This window comes from Oncorhynchus kisutch, linkage group LG19 (genome assembly GCF_002021735.2).
Source record: "Oncorhynchus kisutch isolate 150728-3 linkage group LG19, Okis_V2, whole genome shotgun sequence".
Taxonomy (NCBI): Eukaryota; Metazoa; Chordata; class Actinopteri; order Salmoniformes; family Salmonidae; genus Oncorhynchus; species Oncorhynchus kisutch.
In genome coordinates, this window is record NC_034192.2 from 42,720,579 (window position 1) to 42,745,248 (window position 24,670).

General features: G+C 41.2%; 2 protein-coding genes across 3 annotated transcripts; one reads left to right on the plus strand and one right to left on the minus strand.

Annotated features, from left to right (window-relative positions):
* Positions 1-20,643, plus strand: LOC109864851 (electron transfer flavoprotein-ubiquinone oxidoreductase, mitochondrial-like). Of its 2 annotated transcripts, none has more exons than XM_020452852.2 (13): positions 1-310; positions 1,276-1,428; positions 2,448-2,677; positions 6,016-6,097; positions 6,235-6,353; positions 6,669-6,746; positions 6,942-7,088; positions 7,370-7,510; positions 12,781-12,924; positions 13,855-14,023; positions 14,657-14,839; positions 15,327-15,548; positions 19,748-20,643. In XM_020452852.2, exons 1-13 carry the CDS (start codon positions 265-267, stop codon positions 19,909-19,911), a joined length of 1,878 nt encoding a protein of 625 aa, XP_020308441.1. In that variant the 5' UTR covers positions 1-264; the 3' UTR covers positions 19,912-20,643. The 2 variants fall into 2 exon arrangements, with proteins under 2 accessions (XP_020308441.1, XP_031653190.1); XM_031797330.1 differs by having other exon boundaries at positions 81-238; positions 19,748-20,335.
* Positions 19,423-24,252, minus strand: LOC109864852 (peptidyl-prolyl cis-trans isomerase D). The gene is made up of 10 exons (XM_020452853.2): positions 24,053-24,252; positions 23,414-23,554; positions 23,023-23,129; positions 22,705-22,893; positions 22,361-22,483; positions 22,019-22,125; positions 21,691-21,835; positions 21,355-21,441; positions 21,087-21,129; positions 19,423-20,844 (listed from the first exon to the last, which is right to left on the minus strand). Exons 1-10 carry the CDS (start codon positions 24,135-24,137, stop codon positions 20,756-20,758), a joined length of 1,116 nt encoding a protein of 371 aa, XP_020308442.1. The 5' UTR covers positions 24,138-24,252; the 3' UTR covers positions 19,423-20,755.
* Positions 24,253-24,670: the final 418 nt, after the last annotated feature.

Here is a 24,670-nt window from a genome sequence, read left to right on the forward strand (position 1 = left end):
GTGTGAGATCTACATTTACGCAGGTATCGCCTTTTTTCACTCACGTGAACGTGCCAGAACATTGCAGCTTATGCGCAGTTACTGATCATTTCAACGGTATGTTATGTATGTGTTATGAGACGAATTTTATAACGTGTCTCTGGAAGAGATTTGTGGTCCAGTCAGAGTTGCACGATCATTGGGGTGGCTGAGCTGCGAGAGCACTTCGTATGTACCCAAAGACTACCGCTGCTAACTGGTGAGCTAGCTAGTACTAGCTGACTAATGTTAATTCATACGATGTTTCCAGCTAGCAGATATTCAATTCAAGGTAAGTTAGCTAGCTATGCACACGTCGTGTCAATTTCCATGTTCTTTCTCTTGCCTTATGACACATATTGGTCCCCCTAACTTGTCAATGATAGTAATCGAAACTACCTAGCTATAATTTGAGAGTGGCATGCACTAATATTTTCATAGTAAGATGGGTGACATTAGCTTTGTGAAATATTTTAACGCTAGCTAGTTAACGTTAGCTATCTCCACTCTGGCACTGTAGCTAACTAGCTAAACCAAATGTAGGGCAAAGTTGAAATCAGATGTGCACATGAACGACTATCCTTGGGTCAGAATATGGGTCAGAATATTATTTTAGTATGTGTATAACAAAAATAAATTGGTAGCTACGTTTCCTCTTACATTGTGTGTTTTGAAACCACTCTTATAATAATATAAATATATGCCCTTTTGAAAGTAACTTGGCTGGCTAGCTAGCTAACGTTCTAGCTTGCTACAGTTATTGTAACCAATAGAGGCCAAGACTTTGAGGGCATGGATCCTCCAAAGATTCAGAGGGACAGTTTATGGCTTGATCAGAGGAAGGTGGTCAGGGAGATGATTGACAAAGATAATATAATGATAACTGATAACTTATCTGGCTGATACCAGTACTCTGCTGACAATCTCAGAAAAGAGAGTGCCTATTGACAAATGCACATGTCCATACAAATATATCACAAGCTGCTAGGCAGAAGAATAGTGACACATTCAGTGTATTGTACAGTTCTGCTGTATAGCCCAATAAACACTCACATGATGACTTCATGATAATTTGTTACTTCTCCTTCAGTTGTGTGATCCATCATAACCAGTGACATGAGTTTCCCAGGCCTCCATGAGTGTACTTTTGACTGTGATTGTTAGTACAGTGCATAAGATAGATCGTACTTTACACAAGTTAACTTAATCAGCTTCCTTGCCAGTCGGCACTGAAAGGATCTGCCTTGTTCTTTGCAGCCCAGAGGTGTATAAGAGCGTTGAAAACAGTGAAAGCAGATCATGCACCTCCACAGCTCTACACATGGAGATGGAAATGCTCGTCCGCAGTAACGCCTCGCATAACATCACACTACACAATCTGCCCCAGGGACAAAGACCCACGATGGGAAGGTACATAACATCACACTGCACATTCTGCCCCAGGGACAAAGACCAGCTACGTGAAGGTACATAACATCACACGACACAATCTGCCCCAGGGACAAAGACCAGCTACGTGAAGGTACATAACATCACACTACACAATCTGCCCCAGGGACAAAGACCAGCTACGAGCTACGTGAAGGTACATAACATCACACTACACAATCTGCCCCAGGGACAAAGACCAGCTACGTGAAGGTACATAACATCACACTACACAATCTGCCCCAGGGACAAAGACCAGCTACGTGAAGGTACATAACATCACATTACACAATCTGCCCCAGGGACAAAGACCAGCTACGTGAAGGTACATAACATCACATTACACAATCTGCCCCAGGGACAAAGACCAGCTACGTGAAGGTACATAACATCACATTACACAATCTGCCCCAGGGACAAAGACCAGCTACGTGAAGGTACATAACATCACATTACACAATCTGCCCCAGGGACAAAGACCAGCTACGTGAAGGTACATAACATCACATTACACAATCTGCCCCAGGGACAAAGACCTGTACCTGTATGGGGGTAATCCTCCTCATCTATGGTTCACCTCATCTATGGCACACTGTCTGAAATGGAATGTATTGCATTATGCAACACCCAAACACCTTTGTTTTTCTCACCTTTTCTCACATGTTAACTTTTAAATAATCTCATGTGAGTGACTGGGGAATATATTAGGCTTATGTCTTCCTAAAACAAACATTTGTCCTTCAGTGTATACTATTTGTAAGTTAAGTTATTGTAACTCTGATGTCAGCGCTACACATTTCCACTTTTGACATTCGATAGCACTACATACTGCTATTCATTCCAGTTTGTCTTACAGAGGCTTGTGTAACCTTGCCTGAGACCTGAAGACTTGTTTGAACTCTCCCAAGCTAATGACTGTTGCTGTAGCTCAGTGAGCTAACACAGTTCCAAACCCAGTTGGTGACACACCTATTTGTGTGTGGTGTTTTGTCTCTGTCCAGGTGTGGAGATGGAACGGTTTGCCGACGAGGCTGATGTGGTGATAGTGGGCGGGGGTCCCGCAGGGCTGTCGGCAGCCATCCGGCTAAAGCAGCTGGCCAATGAGCAGGAGAAGGAGCTGCGTGTCTGCCTGGTGGAGAAGGCCTCTCAGATCGGCGCACACACTCTCTCCGGGGCCTGCCTGGAGCCCAGCGCCCTCAACGAGCTCTTCTCAGACTGGAAGGAGAGAGGGGTATGTTAGTGTGCAGGGCTTAAGACTTTTTTCACTGGTGACACTGTTGCGACCAACTTTTTAAAGTTGATGGCACCAACACATGATTTGGTCGCACCAAGTATTAAATGCTCAATATATATTATATTTTATTTTATTTTATTTAACCAGGTAGGCTAGTTGAGAACAAGTTCTCACTTACAACTGCGACCTGCGATTTAGCAATTAAACACTGGAGTGATAGATGTACAGAAGATGAATGTACAAATAGAGACACTGGGGTGCAAAGGATAGAAGAAGAAAAAATGAGCGTTTACAGTCTAACCAGACACCTAGGTATTTGTAGTTGTCCACATATTCTAATTCAGAACCGTCCAGAGTAGTGATGCTGGATGGGCGGGCAGGTGCGGGCAGCGATCGGTTGCAGAGCATGCATTTAGTTTTACTTGCATTTAAGAGCAGTTGGAGGCCACAGAAGGAGAGTTGTATGGCATTGAAGCTCGTCTGGAGTTAACAGTGTCCAAAGAAGTGCCAGAAGTATACAGAACGGTGTCGTCTGCATGGAGGTGGATCAGAGAATCAAATTTGACACACTGAACTCTGTCTGAGAAGTAGTTGGTGAACCAGGTGAGGCAGTCATTTGAGAAACCAAGGTTGTTGAGTCTTCCGATAAGAATGCGATGATTGACAGAGTTGAAAGCCTTGGCCAGGTCGATGAATACAGTATGGTCTCTTATCAATGGCGGTTATGATATCGTTTAGGACCTTGAGCGTGGCTGAGGTGCACCCATGACCAGATTGCATAGCGGGGAAGGTACGGTGGGATTCGAAATGGTCGGTGATCTGTTTGTTAACTTGGCTTTCGAATACCTTAGAAAGGCAGGGTAGGATAGATATAGGTCTATAACAGTTTGGGTATAGAGTGTCTCCCCCTTTTGAAGAGGGGAATGACTGCGGCAGCTTTCCAATCTTTGGGGTTCTCAGACGATACGAAAGAGAGGTTGAACAAGCTAGTGATAGGGGTTGCAACAATTGCGGTGGATCATTTCAGAAAGAGAGGGTCCAGATTGTCTAGCCCGTCTGATTTGTAGGGGTCCAGATTTTGCAGCTCTTTCAGAACATCTGCTATCTGGATTTGGGTGAAGGAGAAATGGGGGAGGCTTGGGAAAGTTTCTGTGGGGGTGCAGGGCTGTTGACCGGGGTAGGGGTAGCCAGGTGGAAAGCATGGCCAGCCGTAGGAAAATGCTTATTGAAATTCTCAATTATCGTGGATTTATCAGTTGTGACAGTTTTTTATAGCCTCAGTGCAGTGGGCAGCTGGGAGGAGGTGCTCTTTTTCTCCATGGACTTTACAGTGTCCCAGATAATGACCTGTGTCCCATAATGTACCTGCATTCCACATAGAACCAGGCTAATAATGACTAGCCATCTTTAAATTAGCATGCCCTTGCAGGGCTTGACATTTTGGTAAATTTGTTAGTGGCACACTGGGCCAGTGCCAGCTGAAAGCTACTGGCCTGGGAAAGTGGATGATGCACATCATTTAAATATTATCTGTAATTTGCATGTTAACCAAGTAGCTATTATTAATTTGCATGCTGACCAAGTAGCCTATAATACTTACCCTCCATACACAATTTCATTTTAACTTGAGAATATCATATTTACATTGATTGTTTGCGCAAATGTCATTAAGGCTGTTATTGTTAGCAATTTTATTTTGAACAGTCACTTTTGTTTTTAGGTTATCACTCACAAAAAAAGAAAATGGATGTTCTAAGTCCACAACAATGCTTAAACCACATCAGGAGACCACTTTTGAGGTCTGGGAACAATCAAAACATCTTAATTAGAGGGTGTAGTTACCCTTTAATTAAATTGCACGCCTTGCAAGAGACCATTGTTTGGCTAGCGGCGTTTTTGTACTGTACAGTGTAGGCTACATGAGATTGCAAAACAAATGTCCCCCAATTGATACAAATCATCATGATATCATTCTGTCAGGTACGCTTACTTTTTAGTCAACATTTAATTGGGAAGGTGTTTTGGGAAAGCCTTTAGAAATGTCCATTCAAACAGTGCCTGATGACTGAATTGGGCATCGCAAAGATTCAACCACGACTTCGAACCTAACTTTTTGAGTACCTGGTCTGCATATCCATTGCTGTTTGAATAAATCTTGAAAAAATGTATAGATTTACAAGCAAATTGTGAACCAAAAACTAAACTAAAACTAACGTGCCCTAGCAACCAGTTAAAAGTAGTTTTGAGCCCTGGTTGTGTCATCTCATCTGTCTCTGTTTGGAGTCAAATGTGTGTGTGTGTGTGTGTGTGTAGGACCTGTATGCTATCTGTCTCTAGCTTTAACTGTTACATATAAATGGGTCTCTAACTTTCTCCTCTCATCTTTATTCTTGTCCTTAACTCCACTCGCTTTTCTTTCTTGTGTGTGTGTGTGTATTCCTTACTTCAGGTAATGGAGACAGGCAACGATATCATTCATTAGGTCTAACTGGCAAGCTTATTTGACTGGTGACATCTACTCTGGGTAAATGAGAATTTTTGAGCAAAAACTTCTAATATTTGGTTTTTCCTCATTTTATTCTATTAGTTATTACAGAGTTGGTGTCAGTTCACCATACACATTCATGAATTGAATTAAGCTCCTAGTTCCATTGAGAGAATGAGATTTATAATTGAAATGCAGGGTTTCCCCTAGAATTATTTTCAGCAGCGGTGGCAGAGTTGCTGGGGGCAATGTGTTCTAGGGGGGTTCTTCCCCGGCGGAGCACTGCTGCTAAATGCATTTAGGGGAAAACTGAAATGCCCTCACAAATCAACTTTTATTTGTCACATGCGCTGAATACAACAGGTTTAGACCTTACTGTGAAATGCTCACTTACAAGCCCTTAACCAACAATGCAGTTCAAGAAATGGAGTTAAGAAAATATTTACGAAAGAAACTAAAGTAAAAAATAAAATTGGAGGCTGCTTCAGTCGGTCTGTTGTAAATGTTACAATATTACAACGTCATTCAAAGGAAAGAAGCATCTTCGCACTGAGTTTACTCTGCAGGAGTTTCTTTCCACTGAGAGAGATTAAATTGAAATTGTCCACATCTCTGCTCTTTATTAGAATGACTGTGAGGGATATGCAGCATATGCTCAATTCAGACATCTTGTGTTTGATGGATACACACAGGATATAGACCTGGCATTTTCTTGGTCTTTTTTCATTCTTAGAGAACTATGAAAGTACATCACAGTCCCAGACAACACTGTGATACTTCCCACTGGAATGTCTTCAAGCAACACAGACTAAAGATAAGTGCTAATGTTATTTTTGTACTCTTCCCTTAGGCACCCTTGAACACACCAGTGACAGAGGATGTGTTTAGCCTTCTAACCAAGAAATACCGGATCCCTATCCCAATGTTGCCAGGTAAAGTCACATGCATGTTTACATGAAATGACACCTCTAGCTTGTCACATGTAAGCTCTGTTATAAACATACAGAAATGATGGTATTAGCTTTGACTGGTCAGTCTGTTTTTGTACAATTGTTTGATTTTTCTATAGGTCTGCCCATGAACAACCATGGGAACTACATTGTGCGGCTGGGACACTTTGTGCGTTGGTTGGGAGAGCAGGCTGAGGAGCTAGGAGTGGAGATATACCCCGGCTACGCTGCTGCTGAGGTGAGTGAGCCCTGCCCACTCTCTACCTCTCTCACATTTTAAGAAAACACAGGCCATCTTACTAGTGAAGGGTTGACAATTACTGTTGACAAGCTACATTGATCTTTTCTCGAACGTCAGATTTTTCTCTGTAAACATTTACATAATTGGATGCCGTTGTCCAAATATTGGCCGTGATATTTTGAGGCGTTTTCATGCCTGAGATCGATAACTGATTTCACTGTGATGTGTTGACTGGACATGACTGGCTTTCATTGATCATGTTCGCTTGTATTCTACTTTCTAAAGTGTTTAATTTCTGATTGTGTTTTTTAGGTTTTGTTTCATGAAGATGGAAGTGTGAAAGGAATTGCCACCAATGACGTGGGCATCGCTAAGGATGGTTCGCCAAAGGTAAACTTCTGAAGTACAGTCACTTATTCACCAATGTGAAGCATACAGTATGACTTTGGGAGTTTAGAGTTGGGCTGTGAAAATGGCAAGTTTGATGAAAAACAAGGGAGAATCAGCAGTGAATAGAGTATTTATGACAAGTAGCCTCATCCCTGGTGTATCAGAATAACATACTCCTCTACATTGCCTCTGCAGGACGTGTTTGAGAGGGGGATGGAACTCCATGCTAAAGTGACACTGTTCGGAGAGGGCTGCCATGGCCACTTGGCCAAGCAGCTCTACAGGCAGTTCAACCTCCGAGAGAACTGTGAACCACAGACCTACGCCATTGGCCTAAAAGAGGTAACTCTCCCTGCCCCCTCAAATCCCAAAGTGTCTTTCTCAAAGTATCTTTTTATTTGGGCAGAATTAAACAAATACTCTATAATTGGTTTTCTGTTTTCAACCAGTCATCCATTACAGATTGAAAGGGTCCATTAATTTATTATAATTTGTAGTAGCTATTATTTCTAAGTGGATCCAAATTAGAATGGCATATTGATTACATTTTACATTGGAGTCATTTAACAGGTGCTTTTATGCAGAACGACTTCCATGAATGGTGTTATTTTCTGTTTGACCAGGTGTGGCTGATTGATGAGAAGAAGTGGAGACCGGGCAGAGTGGAGCATTCGGTGGGCTGGCCCCTGAACAGGAACACGTACGGCGGCTCTTTCCTCTACCACCTGAACGAGGGTGAGCCACTGGTGGCCTTGGGCTTTGTGGTGAGTCCCTGTTATGGTGGCCATTTTGGTTCCTTGATGCCATTTAATGGCAACAGTCAAACTACTAGACATGCTAACACTTTCAAATGGTCTGAACTCTAAATGAAGTAACCTTTTTACCACTGAGATGTGTATGTCAATGTACTATACCCATTTATCTTATTGTCCTTTTTAAGGGGATGCTTGTCAGCTTATCATGTGAATCTTAATTAGGCCTAAAACAACAACTTAGGGCTGTTACGGTGACCGTATTACCACCACACCGGCAGTCATGAGACACGACCGCAGTGACCGTTGAGTCACGATAATCTCCTTTTATGCACTCTGGACATGCATTGGTATGGTACCCAAATCACTAACCATCAAGTCGCTAATGGTCTGTTAGTCAGCGCTCTATTGTCCCTCTAACTAACCACTCTAACATCAATGCAAATGCCTTTGAAATTCATATCAAACACATCATCAAAATAGTATCATGGTTTTAACTCACTTTGAGTGGACTGATCCATTGTGGAGGCCGTGGGGGTGGCACAGTCCATCAGTCTAAGACGTGCTACTAAAGTTGTATATGGTTATGTTATTACACGGTATTATACATTTTATAACATGCGCTTTCTCCCACATTGCATAGTGGTCCTAAATCCCATCAGTGCGCTGTTAAATTGGTGCCTTTTCCTAGACCATGTTACAATGTGCATAATAACAAAGTTAACCAGCATATTGGTGTTGAAAACAATGCAGTGGAGGCAGCATTAGGGGATGAGAAAACAGCCCTGGCCTTAATTGTCTAAGAAAGTTGGAGAGGAAACCCCAACTTAATTTGATCTATAATCAATAGCTAACTGTTAAATAAATCATCTAGAAATGAGACAGATCCTACTTCTGTTGTCTGTTTTGAGTGTTTGTTTAATAGCCTACTGATTCCGTGAGCACCAAGCCTCCCGCAACAATTTCACAATTTGTCTGTTTTTAATCTTTGCTATGCTGTAATAAAGGCTTTTTTTTGGTAAGACTAGCCTCTGTTATTATTTATAATTTATTTAATTTTTACACTGTTCCAAATTGTTTAAAATTATATTTCTTATAATAATAACCCTCCTTTTTCATTGAGCTACTTATTGTTATTATTATGATCATTATAAGTAATGTCATTATCATTAGTAGGCTTAGTAGCCTTGTATAACCACCATCTAGCTGTAAGCCTAAGAGTGCGTACTGTTTAGTCTTAATACCGTAGCGTACTCTGGCTTATATTTCAATACATATAGGCTACTGTATCAATCAATAATGTGTTCATTCATGATGTGACATGCAATCAAGGATTTGTTTTAAAATAAAATAAAAAAGCGACCATTGAATAATTATCATAAACAATAAATAGGCCTAAACCGAATTAATGCAACAGTTTTTAGTCTTTGCTGTGATAAAGGTTTTACAATTTTTTGCAACAGACTCTGTGGTACGCTTATCATTTATTTAGTGTTTACATTGTTCCAAACGGTCAGAGAAATTATATTGTAATCTAACAGCACCTTTTTCTTGGTCTCCAGTATTTTCCACAACTAATCAATTTTATTCCACACATCTGACTTGCCCTTTACCTCCTGAGCAACCAGTAAACATTCCCCCGTTTCGGGTTTATTTGTCACATCCTCTGCATCCATATTGCAGTTACATATATTATGGTGTTATCACCTTTTTATAAATGTGATTATGATAAGCTATAGGTCAGGTCCTATTGGTCACGTGCATGCGATGTTGAGTGATTGAGTGATTTGAGTGATTTGAGTGATTTCGGTAAACAACTTTTCAGTCAAATGGCTATAATTATGTTGCAGCTTCAGCAACACGGAAGGCGCGATACACTGATGTTCTGTGGTAGTTGCTGCAGCAGGGAGGAGAGCAAGACATCGGGTGCTTGTCACTAGCTGTCACACACTGTCACTAGCTGTCTTTTTTTTTACCACTGAGCAAGTCTGAGCCAGGCCCGGCACAATCAAATCAGTTGCAGTTGGAATCCCTCTAGTCATTTATGTGTCTTAATTATTTAATCAAACAGTTCGCTAAAGGCATCAGACAAGCTCAGTGCGTATAGTTGATTTGTTTAAAACACACAGGATGTATCTAATATATGGAAAAATACATTTAAACATTTCAGCCAATTGTCTGTTCTTTCGACCAATCAACTATTTAAAAAAAAATGTTTTACTATTTTTTTTAAATTGAATATCCAAAAACATACAATATACTTGTAGTGAAGCCCGCTCAACAACTACACCACACCAGTCATCCAACAGACTCCCATTCAGAACGACACAACAAAGCATCCAGGGTCAACGCACTGCTCAAGGGCACGTCGACAGATCTCCCACATTCATGGTTGACCAAGATTATAATTTTTTGGTGGGACAGCCCTAAACCTAAAATACAAGGCCAAATACAGTATACACTAGAGTTGCTTATCAAGACTAATCTTATGGCAATTCTTGAAAATGGTTGTCTATCAATAATCAGCAACCAACTTGACAGAGCTTGAAGAATTTTTAAAAGAATAATGTGCAAATATTGTACAATCCAAGTGTGCAAAGCTCTTAGACTTACCCAGGAAGACTCACAGCGGTAATCACTGTCAAAAAAAAAAAACTTTAATTAAAATAACGATTGTGCTGTTATACGGTAGCGTAGTAGCCTATCGCATGTTATGCAAAAGCATACAAAATATAAACAGATTTAAGATGTTTTTGGCACATAATTGGTGTAGCCTATAATACAATTATTATTATTTTTTTTTTACAAATTATAGTAATTGCATTTGAGTGTGGACTGTAATGGTATGCGTTCTGGATGGACTGGTTATCTTATGTTACGCTCCAAACGTTCTATGCATGAGTCTGGGAGAGAATATATACTGTAGGTCTAGGAGATGCTGTTGGTTCATTTATTGTGCAGGGCGGCTTCAGAGTTAGCCTACAATGATAGTGAATTTGTATTTGATGTTGAATAGCCTAGTAATAATATATTTTCATAATTAATAGGCTGACACATTTTACATTTACAGTGGGGCGAAAAAGTATTTAGTCAGCCACCAATTGTGCAAGTTCTCCCACTTAAAAAGATGAGGCCTGTAATTTTCATCATAGGTACACTTCAACTATGTCAGACAAAATGAGAAGAAAAAAATTCCAGGAAATTACATTGTAGGATTTTTAATGAATTTATTTGCAAATGATGGTGGAAAATAAGTATTTGGTCACCTACAAACAAGCAAGATTTCTGGCTTTCACAGACCTGTAACTTCTTTAAGAGGCTCCTCTGTCCTCCACTCGTTACCTGTATTAATGGCACCTGTTTGAACTTATCAGTATAAAAGACACCTGTCCACAACCTCAAACAGTCACACTGTGTCAAAGGACACCAGAAACAAAATTGTAGACCTGCACCAGGCTGGGAAGACTGCATCTGCAATAGGTAAGCAGCTTGGTTTGAAGAAATCAACTGTGGGAGCAATTATTAGGAAATGGAAGACATACAAGACCACTGATAATCTCCCTCGATCTGGGGCTCCACCCAAGATCTCACCCCGTGGGGTCAAAATGATCACAAGAACGGTGAGCAAAAATCCCAGAACCACACGGGGGGACCTAGTGAATGACCTGCAGAGAGCTGGGACCAAAGTAACAAAGCCTACCATCAGTAACACACTACGCCGCCAGGGACTCAAATCCTACAGTGCCAGACATGTCCCCCTGCTTAAGCCAGTACATGTCCAGGCCCGTCTGAAGTTTGCTAGAGAGCATTTGGATAATCCAGAAGAAGATTGGGAGAATGTCATATGGTCAGATGAAACCAAAATAGAACTTATTGGTAAAACCTCAACTCATCGTGTTTGGAGGACAAAGAATGCTGAGTTGCATCCAAAGAACACCATACCTACTGTGAAGCATGGGGGTGGAAACATTTTTGGCTTTGGGGCTGTTTTTCTGCAAAGGGACCAGGACGACTGATCCGTGTAAAGGAAAGAATGAATGGGGCCATGTATCGTGAGATTTTGAGTGAAAACCTCTTTCCATCAGCAAGGGCATTAAAGATGAAACGTGGCTGGGTCTTTCAGCATGACAATGATCCCAAACACACTCCCCGGGCAACGAAGGAGTGGCTTCGTAAGAAGCATTTCAAGGTCCTGGAGTGGCCTAGCCAGTCTCCAGATCTCAACCCTATAGAAAATCTTTGGAGGGAGTTGAATGTCCATGTTGCCCAGCAACAGCCCCAAAACATCACTGCTCTAGAGGAGATCTGCATGGAGGAATGGGCCAAAATACCAGCAACAGTGTGGGAAACCCTTGTGAAGACTTACAGAAAACGTTTGACCTCTGTCATTGCCAACAAAGGGTATATAACAAAGTATTGAGAAACTTTTGTTATTGACCAAATACTTATTTTCCACCATAATTTGCTAAGAAATCCTACAATGTGATTTTCTGGATTTTTTTTCTCTCATTTTGTCTGTCATAGTTGAAGTGTACCTATGATGAACGTTACAGGCCTCTCATCTTTTTAAGTGGGAGAACTTGCACAATTGGTGGCTGACTAAATACTTTTTTGCCCCACTGTAGCTACAGAATATCTCCATCTCTCCTCGCTCTCCTTCATTCCTTTCTCGAGTGCGCAGAAAGAGGGGCTGTCAACAGTTTAACGAAATGTGTTTCGTTGTCAAAACGTGTTACCATCGATGTTTCTGACCATATTTCACTTGGTTACCTGGCATGATTAAAAAACTAACCGTGGGAAAGCGGCCTCCATTCGCTATTTGGGTACATACGGATGTATTTTGGCCCCTGCACCTGTTCCTATCCATTTGATAATGGGCCATTCTAAATCGAAACTCATTTTACATATAAGTAAAGACAAAATTACATTGAGAATAGTCTGGAGGGTGAAAATATGATCACTTGATGAGAGAACAGCATGTGCAACCTGAGGCAAGGAACAGGGGGCAAGCTTTTTTGCGACTTTCTCAAATCATCAATAGCCTATAGTCGCACCATGCAGCCCATATATGTTTTGATTTCTAAGACATTCTAAGGTTTGTATAATTCACAACTAGAGTTGCTAAATAACTCTAAATCTAGCGTATAGGACCTGTTTAAAGTTATCACTGTTACACACAACATAGCCACTTTATATGCACAAGCCCTACTTGAGATGTGTATAGTTAACTTTTATGTAGATCAGAGGTCAAAAACTAATGTTGTGTATTACCCCACTCCCAGGTTGGGCTTGACTACACCAACCCATACCTCAGCCCTTTCAGAGAGTTCCAGCGATGGAAGCACCACCCCTTCATTGCCAAGACCCTGGAGGGAGGGAACAGAATCGCTTACGGAGCCAGGGCGCTCAATGAGGGAGGCTATCAGGTGTGTGTGTCGTGTATATTATTTATGAACCACTCAAAGGTGTGTGAGTGTGTGCCACTGTGCATGCTTCAGTGACGATAGCTGTTTCCATTAACATGTCCATTTTCTTTTCTATATTTTTTTTTTATAGAGTTGGCATAGAGAATAGATGTGACAATTGCCTGCTACGGTGCGTTTCCATTGGAAACACAGTGGACTTGTGTCAATAAAAACAGCTGGACTTAATGATGTAATGAAGTTGCATAACGATCTTGTGTTGCATAAAAGTGATTGAAGTGTTTCCATGATTCATTTAGATGTTGTGCATTAATAAATTGGGGACAGCCTGTTTGCCCTCTTACCTATATGTCTTAGGTATAGCCCCCAAAAGTCAGCATGGAAGAATGCAAGAATGAACTAATATCATCCATATTCTAATAATTCTCATGTGCTAACTTGCACTCCTTCAGATCTGAAATAATTGGATGGTGAAACTTGCCAGCCAACCAGAAATGCAAGGTGAAGCAATACAGGCATTCTCTAAAGTCAGGACAATCCTTATCCTGCAAATAAACACTTTTTATAGTTGAATTTTTTTATTTTAGCAAGCAGTAGCATTTACAATTCAATGTGGAGTGGCGCTTTATAGTTATGTGATGACATCATGTGCCCCATGTACCTTGAAATTATTAATCAGTCATCAGTTTCCATTATAAAGAAAGTTTCACAAAATAAAAATCCATCCCTGTCAAACAGATAAATGTTTTTGATTTAAAAAAAAACAACATTTTAGCGACATTGCTTGTTTAATAAACTTGGGTCAATGGGAACCAGGCTACTGTGTGTCTTGGCAGCAGGGTTAGGGAAATGCATCAATCTGATGTCAGGTTTTCCACTGGTTCTGAGGGTTCATTAAAGATTATAATCTTACCTGTCTGTTCTTCCATCCAGTGCCTACCTAAAGTGACATTCCCTGGGGGTATGCTTATCGGATGCAGTCCAGGCTTCATGAACGTACCAAAGATTAAAGGCACCCACACGGCCATGAAGAGTGGCATGCTGGCCGCAGAGGCCATCTTCCCCAAAGTCACAGCCAAGGACCTAGCATCTGAAACTGCAGGTAGCCTAACTGCTGGGGGTGGGGTGGGGGGGGGACCATTGTGAGAGTCTCATATTTCCATGGTGATCATATTATTTTGTAGGCCAAAGCAATTGGACTCCGCAAACCTTTTCATGAGAAGACCGATTTTCGGGATATCTCCTGGTCTGACAAACACCACTGTAGCTCAGCCACCTTCCACCTCAGATGCGGAAGGCCCACATAAGCGGATGCGGTGGATTAAGATGCAGCCCATACCAAAAAAACACATTAGCTTAAACAGACAGATTTTGATGGGGATTTTGTTATTGTGGTAATTAGATTGACGCACGGGGACTCTTAAGGATTAAGCCAGACCAAAACCCTTTCCTTTGATTAAATGCACACACACCTCTTGTTACTTGAGGTGAAACATAAGGCACATTTCAACACAATAAAATATGCACTTAATACACTATTAAAGAGTGTAATTTGTTGACGAGACTCTTATCACTAATGCCAATAGGAGAACAATGATGTTAATTGCTTCTTTCCAGTTTAATTTTTGTATGTACATGAATGGAATTTTTACACAAAAAGTAAATGAGCAGTTTAATTTGTGGGTGATATTCTAACATCTTCTGCTTTACAATTAGTTTATCTGATGTCCTCTAGGACTTCATGTACCTGAATATGAGGACAATTTAAAGAAGTCTTGGATCTGGAAAGAGCTGTACTCAGTAAGGAACATCAGGCCCTCATTCCACAACTACTTTGGGCTGTACGGGGGCATGGTCTACACCGGTGTCTTCTATTGGATACTCAGAGGGAAGGAGCCATGGACACTGAAACATGCAGGTACAACATATTGAGGTTGTTTTGTATGATACGTTCATCAGATGGTTATATAGCAACCTTTTAACTTATGGCTGGGAGCAGTATTGAGTAGCTTGGATGAATAAGGTGCCCAGAGTAAACTGCCTTCTACTCAGTCCCAGAAGCTAAGATATTCTAGATAATGAATCTAGTACTGAAAGCATAAGCTACAGCTAGCTAGCATTGCAGTGCATAAAATGTGGTGAGTAGTTGACAAAAGAGAAAGACAATAGTACAGTCTTGAACAAATGTTCCCCAAAAATTGAGAAGCAAAGAGATATGTAAATGTAAGAATAAAAAGAAGCCCTCTCCTGGATGCTAGTATTTCTGTTTAAGCCAATTTGTCTTTGGACAAGGCAACAGCAAAATCATGCTCACAGGCTGAGTGAATTGCCTCAGGGAACAAACCAAGGTTATTTTATCTGGTCTGCCCTGTAAGGTTTGATAACTTCCAACTCTTTTACCCTAGGCCTGGACTCGGCCCAGCTGAGACCGGCTAAGGAGTGCACGGCCATCGAGTACCCCAAGCCCGACGGCAAGCTGAGCTTCGACCTGCTCTCCTCGGTGGCTCTAAGTGGCACCAACCACGAGGGGGACCAGCCCCCCCACCTTACCCTGAAGGACGACAGTGTCCCCGTGGCCAACAACCTGGCCATCTACGATGGGCCTGAGCAGCGCTTCTGTCCAGCAGGTACCACTGATGCACAATTACACATCCATCCTTCGCCCATACACCATAGGAACATCACTTAGACTTGGATAGGTATGAGAAATATGTTAAGGGTTGTGTTCCAGGTTGCAGTAGTGTAAAAATACTTCAAAGTACTACTTGTGTTTTTTGGGGTATCTGCACTTTACTATTTATATTTTTGGCAACTTTTACTTCACTACATTGCTAAAGAAAATATTGTACTTTTTACTCCATACATTTTCCCTGACACCCAAAAGAACTCTACATTTTGAATGCTTAGCAGAACAGGAAAATTGTAAAATTCATGCACTTATCAAGAGAACACGTGGTTATCCCTACTGCCTTATGTTCTGGCAGACTCAAAAAACACACATCTTTTGTAAATAATGTCTGAGTGTTGGAGTGTGACCCTGGCTATCCATGCATTTAAAAAACAAGAAAATGGTGCCGTCTGGTTTGCTTAATATAAGGAATTTGAAATTATTTATACTTTTGATACGTAAGTATATTTTAGCAATTAAATGTACTTTTCATATTTAAGTATATTTAAAACCAAATACTTTCAGACTTTTAATCAAGTAGTATTTTACTGGGTGACTTTCACTTTTACTTCAGTAATTTTCTATTAATCCACCTCTGCCAGGTTGTCTTCTATTGCAGTCGTGCTTCACATCTCTGAAGATTTCTGTGTAATATTACTTTGGTGCCTCCAGGCGTTTTGAGATACAAATGAGTGGATTTGGCTATTTCAGTCACACCCGTTGCCGACAGGTGTATATGACAGATGTATAGAATCAAGCACACAGCCATGCAATCTACATAGACAAACATTGGTGTAGAATGGCCTTACTGAAGAGCTCAGTGACTTTCAACGTGGGACAGTTGTAGGATGCCACCTTTCTAACAAGTTTGTTTGTCAAATTTCTGCCCTGCTACGCTGCTTCTGCCTGAAGCCCATACACTCCGCAGCGTACATGCTGGACCCCAAGTATGCTGGCAAGAGCATCCTGTCTGGTGCAGAGATCAACAAGGCCTATGGTGTCATCACTACTGTGTATCGCAGCCTTGGCCTGGATGAGGGCAAGATTCTTGGCAGACTGGCAAAGTACACTTCCAAGCAAGGGCTTTGGGATGGAGATGCAATATGGCAGTCGTGCCAACATATCTCATTAGCCACCTGGTGGAAGGGACTTTGTGGATCTGAGGCTCTTTCCCAAGTTGCCTCCATCATCCTCCAAATCCCACCAACATCAGCCGCCTCAGAGCGCAACTGGTCCTTGTTTGGGAACACGCACACCAAAGCACGCAACAGGCTGACCAATACGAGGGTTGGTGGCCATACGGGCAAATTTGAGTCTTTTTGAGCCTGACAATGAGCCATCCTCAACAAGGTTGGAAAGTGACAGTGAAGATGAGGCCTCAGAGTCTGATGTTCAAGAGGTGGACATTGAGGAGGTCCAGGAAGAAGACCTGGAAGCCTGAGAGGAAGACAACCAAAGCTTTAGTTTCTAGACTATTATTTTACAGATGTATGCTGAAAACGTTTTTGGGAGATGCGATGGATCATTGTGGATCATTCAATATTCCCTTTGTTTTGTTGCTCAGTGATATCATCCCATATGAAGAGTCAACTCATTTAATTAAAGTTCAATTTTTCTATTGGAAGGATTTAATCATTTGCAATTATTTCTTATGATAAGGTAAAAGTTTTGTTTGTCTCCATATGGTAAATATATCCAATGCAAAAAACATCTACATTTAAATAGTATTAATATTAATTTGCATATATTCCCCAAAATGTGCTAAATGTGCTACCCTACTTGGTGGGCTTATTTTTCTGGACAGATTTAAAACCTCTCGCATCGCCTCTTCCTCTCTGTTATGACTGTCCACTGAAAGACCTGACCCTCTATCAATAAAGTAAACCCAAGCAGAGTGCACACCATTGCTGCTTCCAAGTGCTGTCATTGCCTGCACAACCAATATGACTCGACATTGATATTGTTCGGCACAGCCAGGTTTATTCTCTGTGAAATGAATATCAAACCCAATACTGCTACAGAGGCAGAGCTGTAATAAATACAGTATGATTGATTTGATATGCAGATAACACTGTTAGAAATCAGTCTTCAGATGTTTGGCCAAAATTACTGACCCAGAACCTGGGATTTATATTTCTGCATCTCTTTCATGGTTTCCCATCCATAAAGAATGTAACTATTACAAACTTTTTAGTACCACCCATTAAATACACTGAACAAAAATATAAACGCAACATGTAAAGTGTTGGTCCCATGTTTCATGATCTGAAATAAAAGACCCCCAAAAATTGTCATACGCACAAAAAGCTTATTTCTCTCAAATTTGTTTACATCCCTGTTAGTGAGCATTTCTCCTTTGCCAAGATGATCCATCCACCTGATGGGTGTGGCATATCAAGAAGGTGATTAAACAGCAAGATCATTACACAGGTGCATCTTGTGCTGGGAACAATAAAAGGCTACTCTAAAATGTGCAGTTTGGTCACACAACACAATGCCTGAGATGTCTCAAGTTTTGAGGGAGCGTGCAATTGGCATGCTGACTGCAGGAAAGTCTACCAGAGATGTTTCCAGAAAATGTAATGTTCATTTCTCCCACCATAAGCTGCCTCCCATGTCGTTTTAGAGAATTTGGCAGTACATACAACCGGCCTCACAACTGCAAACCACGTGTAACTTCGCCAGCCCAGGACCTCCACATCCGGTTTCTCCACCTACAGGATGGTCTGAGACCAGCTACCTGGACAGCGGATTAAACTTTTGGTGTGCACAACCAAAGAATTTCTGCAGACTGTCAGAAACCGTCTCAGGGAAGTTAATTTGCTTGCTCGTTGTCCTCACCAGGATCATGACCTGATTGCAATATGGCGTCGTAACCGACTTTATTGGGAAAATGCTCACCTTCGATGGCCACTGGCACACTGGAGAAGTGTGCCCTTCATGTATGAACCCCAGTATGGGGCAGATGGCAGACGTGTGGGCAAGCAGTTTGCCTATGTCAATGTTGTCGACAGAGTGCCCAGTGGTGGTGGGGTTATGGTATGGGCAGGCAGGCATAAGAGCTATCGTGATGAGAACCTGAGGCCCATTGTTGTGCTATTCATCTCTGCCATCACTTCATGTTTCAACATAATGCACAGCCCCATGTCACAAGACTCTGCACACAATTCCTGTAAGCTGAAAATGTCCCAGTTCTTCCATGGCCTGCATACTCACCAGATATGTCACCCTCATCACGTTTGGGATGCTCTGGATCAACAAGTATGACAGCGTATTCTAGTAGCCCCCCCCCCCCCCCCCCCCAATATTCAGCAACTTTGCACAGCCATTGAAGAGAAGTGGGACAACATTCCACAGGCCACAATCAACAGCCTGATCAACTCAATGCGAAGATGTCGCGCTGCATGAGGCAAATGGTGGTCACCAGATAATGACTGGTTTTGATCCATGGCCCTACTAAAAAAAAAAAGGTATCTGTGATCAATAGATGCATATCTGTATTCCCAGTCATGTGAAAGCCATAGTTTAGGGCCTCCGGAGTGGCGCAGCGGTCTAAGTAAGGCACAGCATTTCCGTGCTAAAGGTGTCACTACATACCCTGGTTTGATTCCAGGCTGTATCACAATCGGTCATGTTTGGGAGTCCCATAGAGCGGCGCACAATTGGCCCAGCGGCAACCGGGTTAGGCCGTCAATGAAAGTAAGAATTTGTTCTTAATTGACTTGCCTAGTTAAATTCATTTTATTTAACCTTTATTACAATTAACTGTAACTCTGTAAAATCGTTGCATTTTTGTTCTGTGCAGTACCATGCATTTACACTGAACAAAATGGAACATTTCTGGGATCTTTTATTTCAGGTCATGAAACATGGGACCAACACACTTTACATGTTACGTTTATATTTTTGTTCATTGAAATGTAATTTCATTATCTAATGGATAATGAAAAGTGACAAATATATTGACTGTCTGGGAGGACTACACACACATGCGGTAATTCTGGCCGCATAGCTATCATTTCTCACATCAGTTATTAACCTATGTAGTGACCTCTGCAAACCTGTTTCCTGATAACAATCAAATATAAGTCACCACAAGAGTAGACTTACAGTATTAGTTAGATTTGTCTTAACTCCCTTCATTCCCCCTTTCACTAGGTGTATATGAGTACGTTCCACTCGAAACTGGAGAGGGTATGAGGTTGCAGATCAACGCTCAGAACTGCGTGCACTGCAAGACGTGCGACATCAAGGACCCCAGCCAGAACATCAACTGGGTGGTGCCCGAAGGCAGCGGAGGACCAGCCTACAATGGAATGTGATTTCCCTTTTCATTCAGACATATCACGAGGCACCAATTGTAGCAGTGAGGTCAGAAACCTCAAGTGTGGTGTCTGCAAAAACACATTCAGGGCTTGCTGCCAAGACAGCTTTTAGAATCTACTATACTGTGTGCATAGATATGGAACTGAATGTCAACATTGTAAAGTACGGGCATTAAACAGTGACTTTGTTTCATGTACGGTTTTCAGAATGCAACTAAAAAGTATTTTATATATTTGTATGCAGGAGAAGCTGCATTGACATGGATCGAAATATCTTCAAATCAGTGCCAAAATTGAGGGTTATTTCATTAGCTAGTTGCAGGTGCCATTAGCAATAACAGCATATGAGATACTGTACATAATGTCTTTAGTGGGTAGGATGTATGCGGGTGAATAAAATATTTACCATGCCTCTGTCTTACTCCATACTTCTCTCATTGAACGTACAGGTAGTATTTAATTGCATTGTATACAGGTGGAGTATGGACATTTCTAGAAATAGAGTCAACTAACCAACCACATTTCATCTTTATGGCTTACATTCAGAAAAATAAATAAAGGGATATTACAGTAGTTATTCAGAGTAAACATGAAAGAATGTGAAATACTCTTGACAAAATGCTGACAGGTTTACGCTTCCTCAAAAAAAATTGCTTACATTTTGTTACATATCTATACTTCATTTTCATCTACCCTTGTGTGCCACTCATTAAACAGACAATATGATTACATGGTCCTGGTTTTCAATTTGCACCTGTATTGTAGCTAGCTGCCTAAACAAAATAACTATTGGCAAGTGGACTTTAAGGATAGGCCTATATCAAATTATTGTCTGATACCTTCACGCAAACATTTTGGAATAGATTTGCTTCTCTTTCTCCTTTTCCTCCTTCACTTTTATCTGGACTCTCTTCATCTCGTTTCCGATTGCTGTTAAAGGATGCAAAAAGTAAATTCACTTGGTCAGGCAAGGAAAACAACCGATCATGATGAAACGAAAAATCTAATGTTGCACATCTGTCAAAGGGGGTTTCTAAACAAGTTTAATTTTGGTAAATATACTGCTCTCACTATTGACCATGTGTTCCATAGTTAGTCTTTGGGATATGGAAAGGAACACGTGAGGACATGATCCCCTGGATTGATTGTCACAATAAAAAAGCAGTAAAAACCTTTATCCTCCGGTGCAATTTCTTGAGCTTTCTTCAGATCACTCTAATGGAACAAGTTAAAAACATTTCAGTGAGTCAACAGACACCGTGACAAGTCAACTTCACTGATTCATGAAACGAGTCGGCCCAACTCTTGACGGCATCCTTTAGTGCAAATAAATAGTTCTGTGGCATGGGTTCCAGTCCAGAAAGAGCACATTTTAGTTTAGCACCAAGGCTACACATTTTGAAGACAGAAATATGTCTGGTATGATAAGTTTTTCTTTACCATGGCTTTACTGTACTCCTTCAGTCCTTGCCAGGCCTGGGCCCTCCTGAACAGAGCCTTAGTGTTTTTCTGGTTCAACTCCAGTGCCTGAAAACAAACACACACAATCAGACTAAATAGTAACTGCACTTCAGTGTTTCTTTTAAATGTTTATCTACAAATTGACCTACAAATATACATATCCTAAGTTGCACCCAATCAGTTCCATAGAGACTTACAGTACTGACCACGAATGGCCTTTGAATCGTTGCCATTAATAAACAATCGTATTGTAGCCTAGTGATGGTAGCGTGATAGGGCTTGCTTCTAGGATTTTGGCTGGCCTAAAATACTTACCTCGTCACAACTGTCCATGGCTTCCTGCCAGAGCTGCAACTTCAGTTTACAGGCAGCTGTGTTGAGAATGCAGCTCAACACTGTGGGCTCCAGCTTAGTTTGGGCCTTCTCAATCTCCTGCTCGTCTCCACCAAGTGCCAGATACCTGGCAAGAGACACATTTCACCATTTAGTCCACACTTTGCTAGCCTGGTCCCAGATCTGTTTGTGCCATTTGGCCAACTTCTATGGTCATCGCACATTCAAAAGCATGTCATGAAATAGCAGACAGGCCTAGTACACACACAAATCACAGCAAGAGAAGAGTGGGCCTGGGACCATGTTTCACCTGCGAGCTTTGGAGTACTTCTTGATTGCAGACTGCCAGTCTTGGTTCTTGAAGAAGTTGTTCCCAATATTCTTAATATCTTCAGCAGCAGACAGGATTTTGTCAACCTAACCAAAAAGACAAGTGTGAGACTTTTATGCCATTTTCACAATCACAGCAATTCATAGTTCATGATACACTTTTTTAATTTGACAGACTAACTCAATACACATATGCTGATTGAGGGTCAATAAGGGTTAAGACAATATTCTTTGCGTATTAATACTTAGTAGTAAGAACTACTAATATTCTCTGAATATTTTAAGAGAAGCATTCAGAGAAAAAAAAGGCAGGCCTACTAACATCTTTTAAGTCGACATCGGAGTCCTCTGGGTAGTCTGGATGGGTGTCCCCTGAGCAGTCATTCGGTGCTACTCCCCAGTTGTCGCCATCTTTATGCTCACCACACTCAGCAATTACACATGGCTATGTGGAAAGAAACATCAGAGCAAAACTGTTAATACATGATGAGCATTTCACAAGTGTCACGCACCTTACAGAAAAATACTAGGTAATCTACCTGCTGGCTACAAAACACACAGCTTGTTGCAGTTTTAATATGCCCCAAAACAACCTCTGATGACAATGTCATCACACACATTACACCAAGCTCCTACTTAATGTGGCAGTTGCTTTCACTGATTTACCTTGACAGGCGTGTCCTCGTTGGTCTCTATGGCCTCCAGTGTTTTCACCAGCCCCATCCCCTTCAAGACTTGTCCAAAGACCACATGTTTGCCGTCTAGATGAGCAGTAGGCACAGTGGTGATGAAAAACTGGGAGCCATTGGTGGCGGGTCCAGAATTGGCCATACTCAGCAAGCCCCCTTTGTCGTGCTGGAGAGGAGACCGACACCCACATGTTAATTTAGAGATGATGAAGAAAACTAAAAGTATATGTTATGATTAGGGCCAGGTATTTATACTAGCACCAGCTATATGTTATGCCGTTATGAAAATCCTTACCTTGTAATAGAAGTTCTCATCTTCAAACTTCTCCCCATAGATGCTCTCTCCTCCAGTGCCATTCTGGTTGGAGAAATCACCTCCCTGGATCATGAATTGCTTGATGACTAAAATTGATTGACAGCGTAAAATACAAGTAAGAGGTCATTAACTTTCTGAAGTTGCTAAAAAATTGATTTACTACTGAATTATAGATGTGATCTATAATAGCTATGCATCGGTAAAAGAGGTTTCAAGGTAGTAATTTAGAACAAAATGAGAGGGGAAATTTAGCTACATGGCTACTGCAGATAAAGCCTCAGTTACATAGCTATAAACCGCTTATGAATTTGAAACTGTGGGTGTTTGGGGCAGAGTTCCACACAAACAGTGGAAAGACATATTTACTTACTCCTGTGGAAAGGACATCCTTTGAAATGGAGTGGTTTCCCTGTGGTTTTGCCAGTTCCCTTCTCACCAGTACAGAGTGCTCGAAAGTTTTCAGCAGTTTTGGGGACAACATCAGCAAACAGTTCGAACACGATTCGGCCAACTGGTGACAACAAACAAAATAAGTCACGACTGTGTGGATAGATGGCCTTGATAAATGCAATTTTCTACGTAGTTGTAACGAACTCATCAAAATAAGCCGTTTAGTCCTGAAATGGATACTCGGGTAGATACTGGTGTGTTGACTATTCATGCAAGACATAACAGCACGTGCTTCAAATGCAATGTACTGGTAAGTTATAATTGCGAATGAACGGTAACAAAGTTACTAGGCTAATTAACGTACATTCAAATAGTAAAATGAGCGAACAAGACAAGCATCTATTTGTTTAAAACAGCATGCACATGGCAGATTTGTTATTTAACATGGCTACATTGGTCGTTGCAGTTTTTCTGTGGCGTAACATTAACAATTTAAGAACACGATAACGTTAGCTAGCTAGCTTGAATGAATGTGCTTTTTCTAGAAACTAATATCACCCGGTTCTGCTAGCTAGCCATTAGCCTATCGACTAAACGCATTTATTGAAACTATCTTAACCTCTTTCACCACCGATGTCTACATCAAGGAAGACACGGGGGTTTTCTTTGTTTGAAGGCTTGGTCACTGGTGTTGCGTTAGACATTTCAAAAAATTACACAATTCTAAATGTTATCTACTTTCACAGTACTCCTGGTTGACTGCGAGCTTCAATCTCGGAGATTTTACTTCCTCTAAATTCGATGCGTTGATTCAAACGTTGCAAAACATGGACCACTGCCATCTACTGAGTTGGATGTGCAACTACAAGAACCTGTGTGAATTTTGAAGACGGGAAACTACCCCAAAAAAGTAACTATAGCTTTTCCAAAATGTTTATGTTTAACTAAAATATTTTAGATTCCCAGTGTTCTGTCCCCAATCCTGAAGTAGTGAACCCTTTGCCTAATCCCATTCAACCACTGCTATAACCTACCTGAATGTCCCAGAGGTGTGCATGTGAATATGTTGGCCATATTGATTGAAAATACTATACTATAATAGATAAAATCATGTTTTTCGTAAGGTATTAGAAAGGGTCAGCCATTAACTGGAGGCAAGATTACCACCAAATTGATGTTGAGCTAACAACACATTGGAATTCTCTAGTGCGATAAAGGCTCCTCTCCCAATCTATTT

Coding starts and splice junctions, on each gene's coding strand:
- LOC109864851 (XM_020452852.2), top strand. CDS start 265: ATGTTAATTCATACGATGTTTCCAGCTAGCAGATATTCAATTCAAG. Junction 6,747..6,941: donor CTAAGGATGGTTCGCCAAAG/GTAAACTTCTGA, acceptor TTGCCTCTGCAG/GACGTGTTTGAGAGGGGGAT. Junction 15,549..19,747: donor GCAGCGCTTCTGTCCAGCAG/GTACCACTGATG, acceptor CCCTTTCACTAG/GTGTATATGAGTACGTTCCA.
- LOC109864852 (XM_020452853.2), bottom strand. CDS start 24,137: ATGTCTAACGCAACACCAGTGACCAAGCCTTCAAACAAAGAAAACCCC. Junction 23,130..23,413: donor AGGATGTCCTTTCCACAGGA/GTAAGTAAATAT, acceptor AATCAATTTTAG/TCATCAAGCAATTCATGATC. Junction 21,442..21,690: donor CCATGGACAGTTGTGACGAG/GTAAGTATTTTA, acceptor GTTTGTTTTCAG/GCACTGGAGTTGAACCAGAA.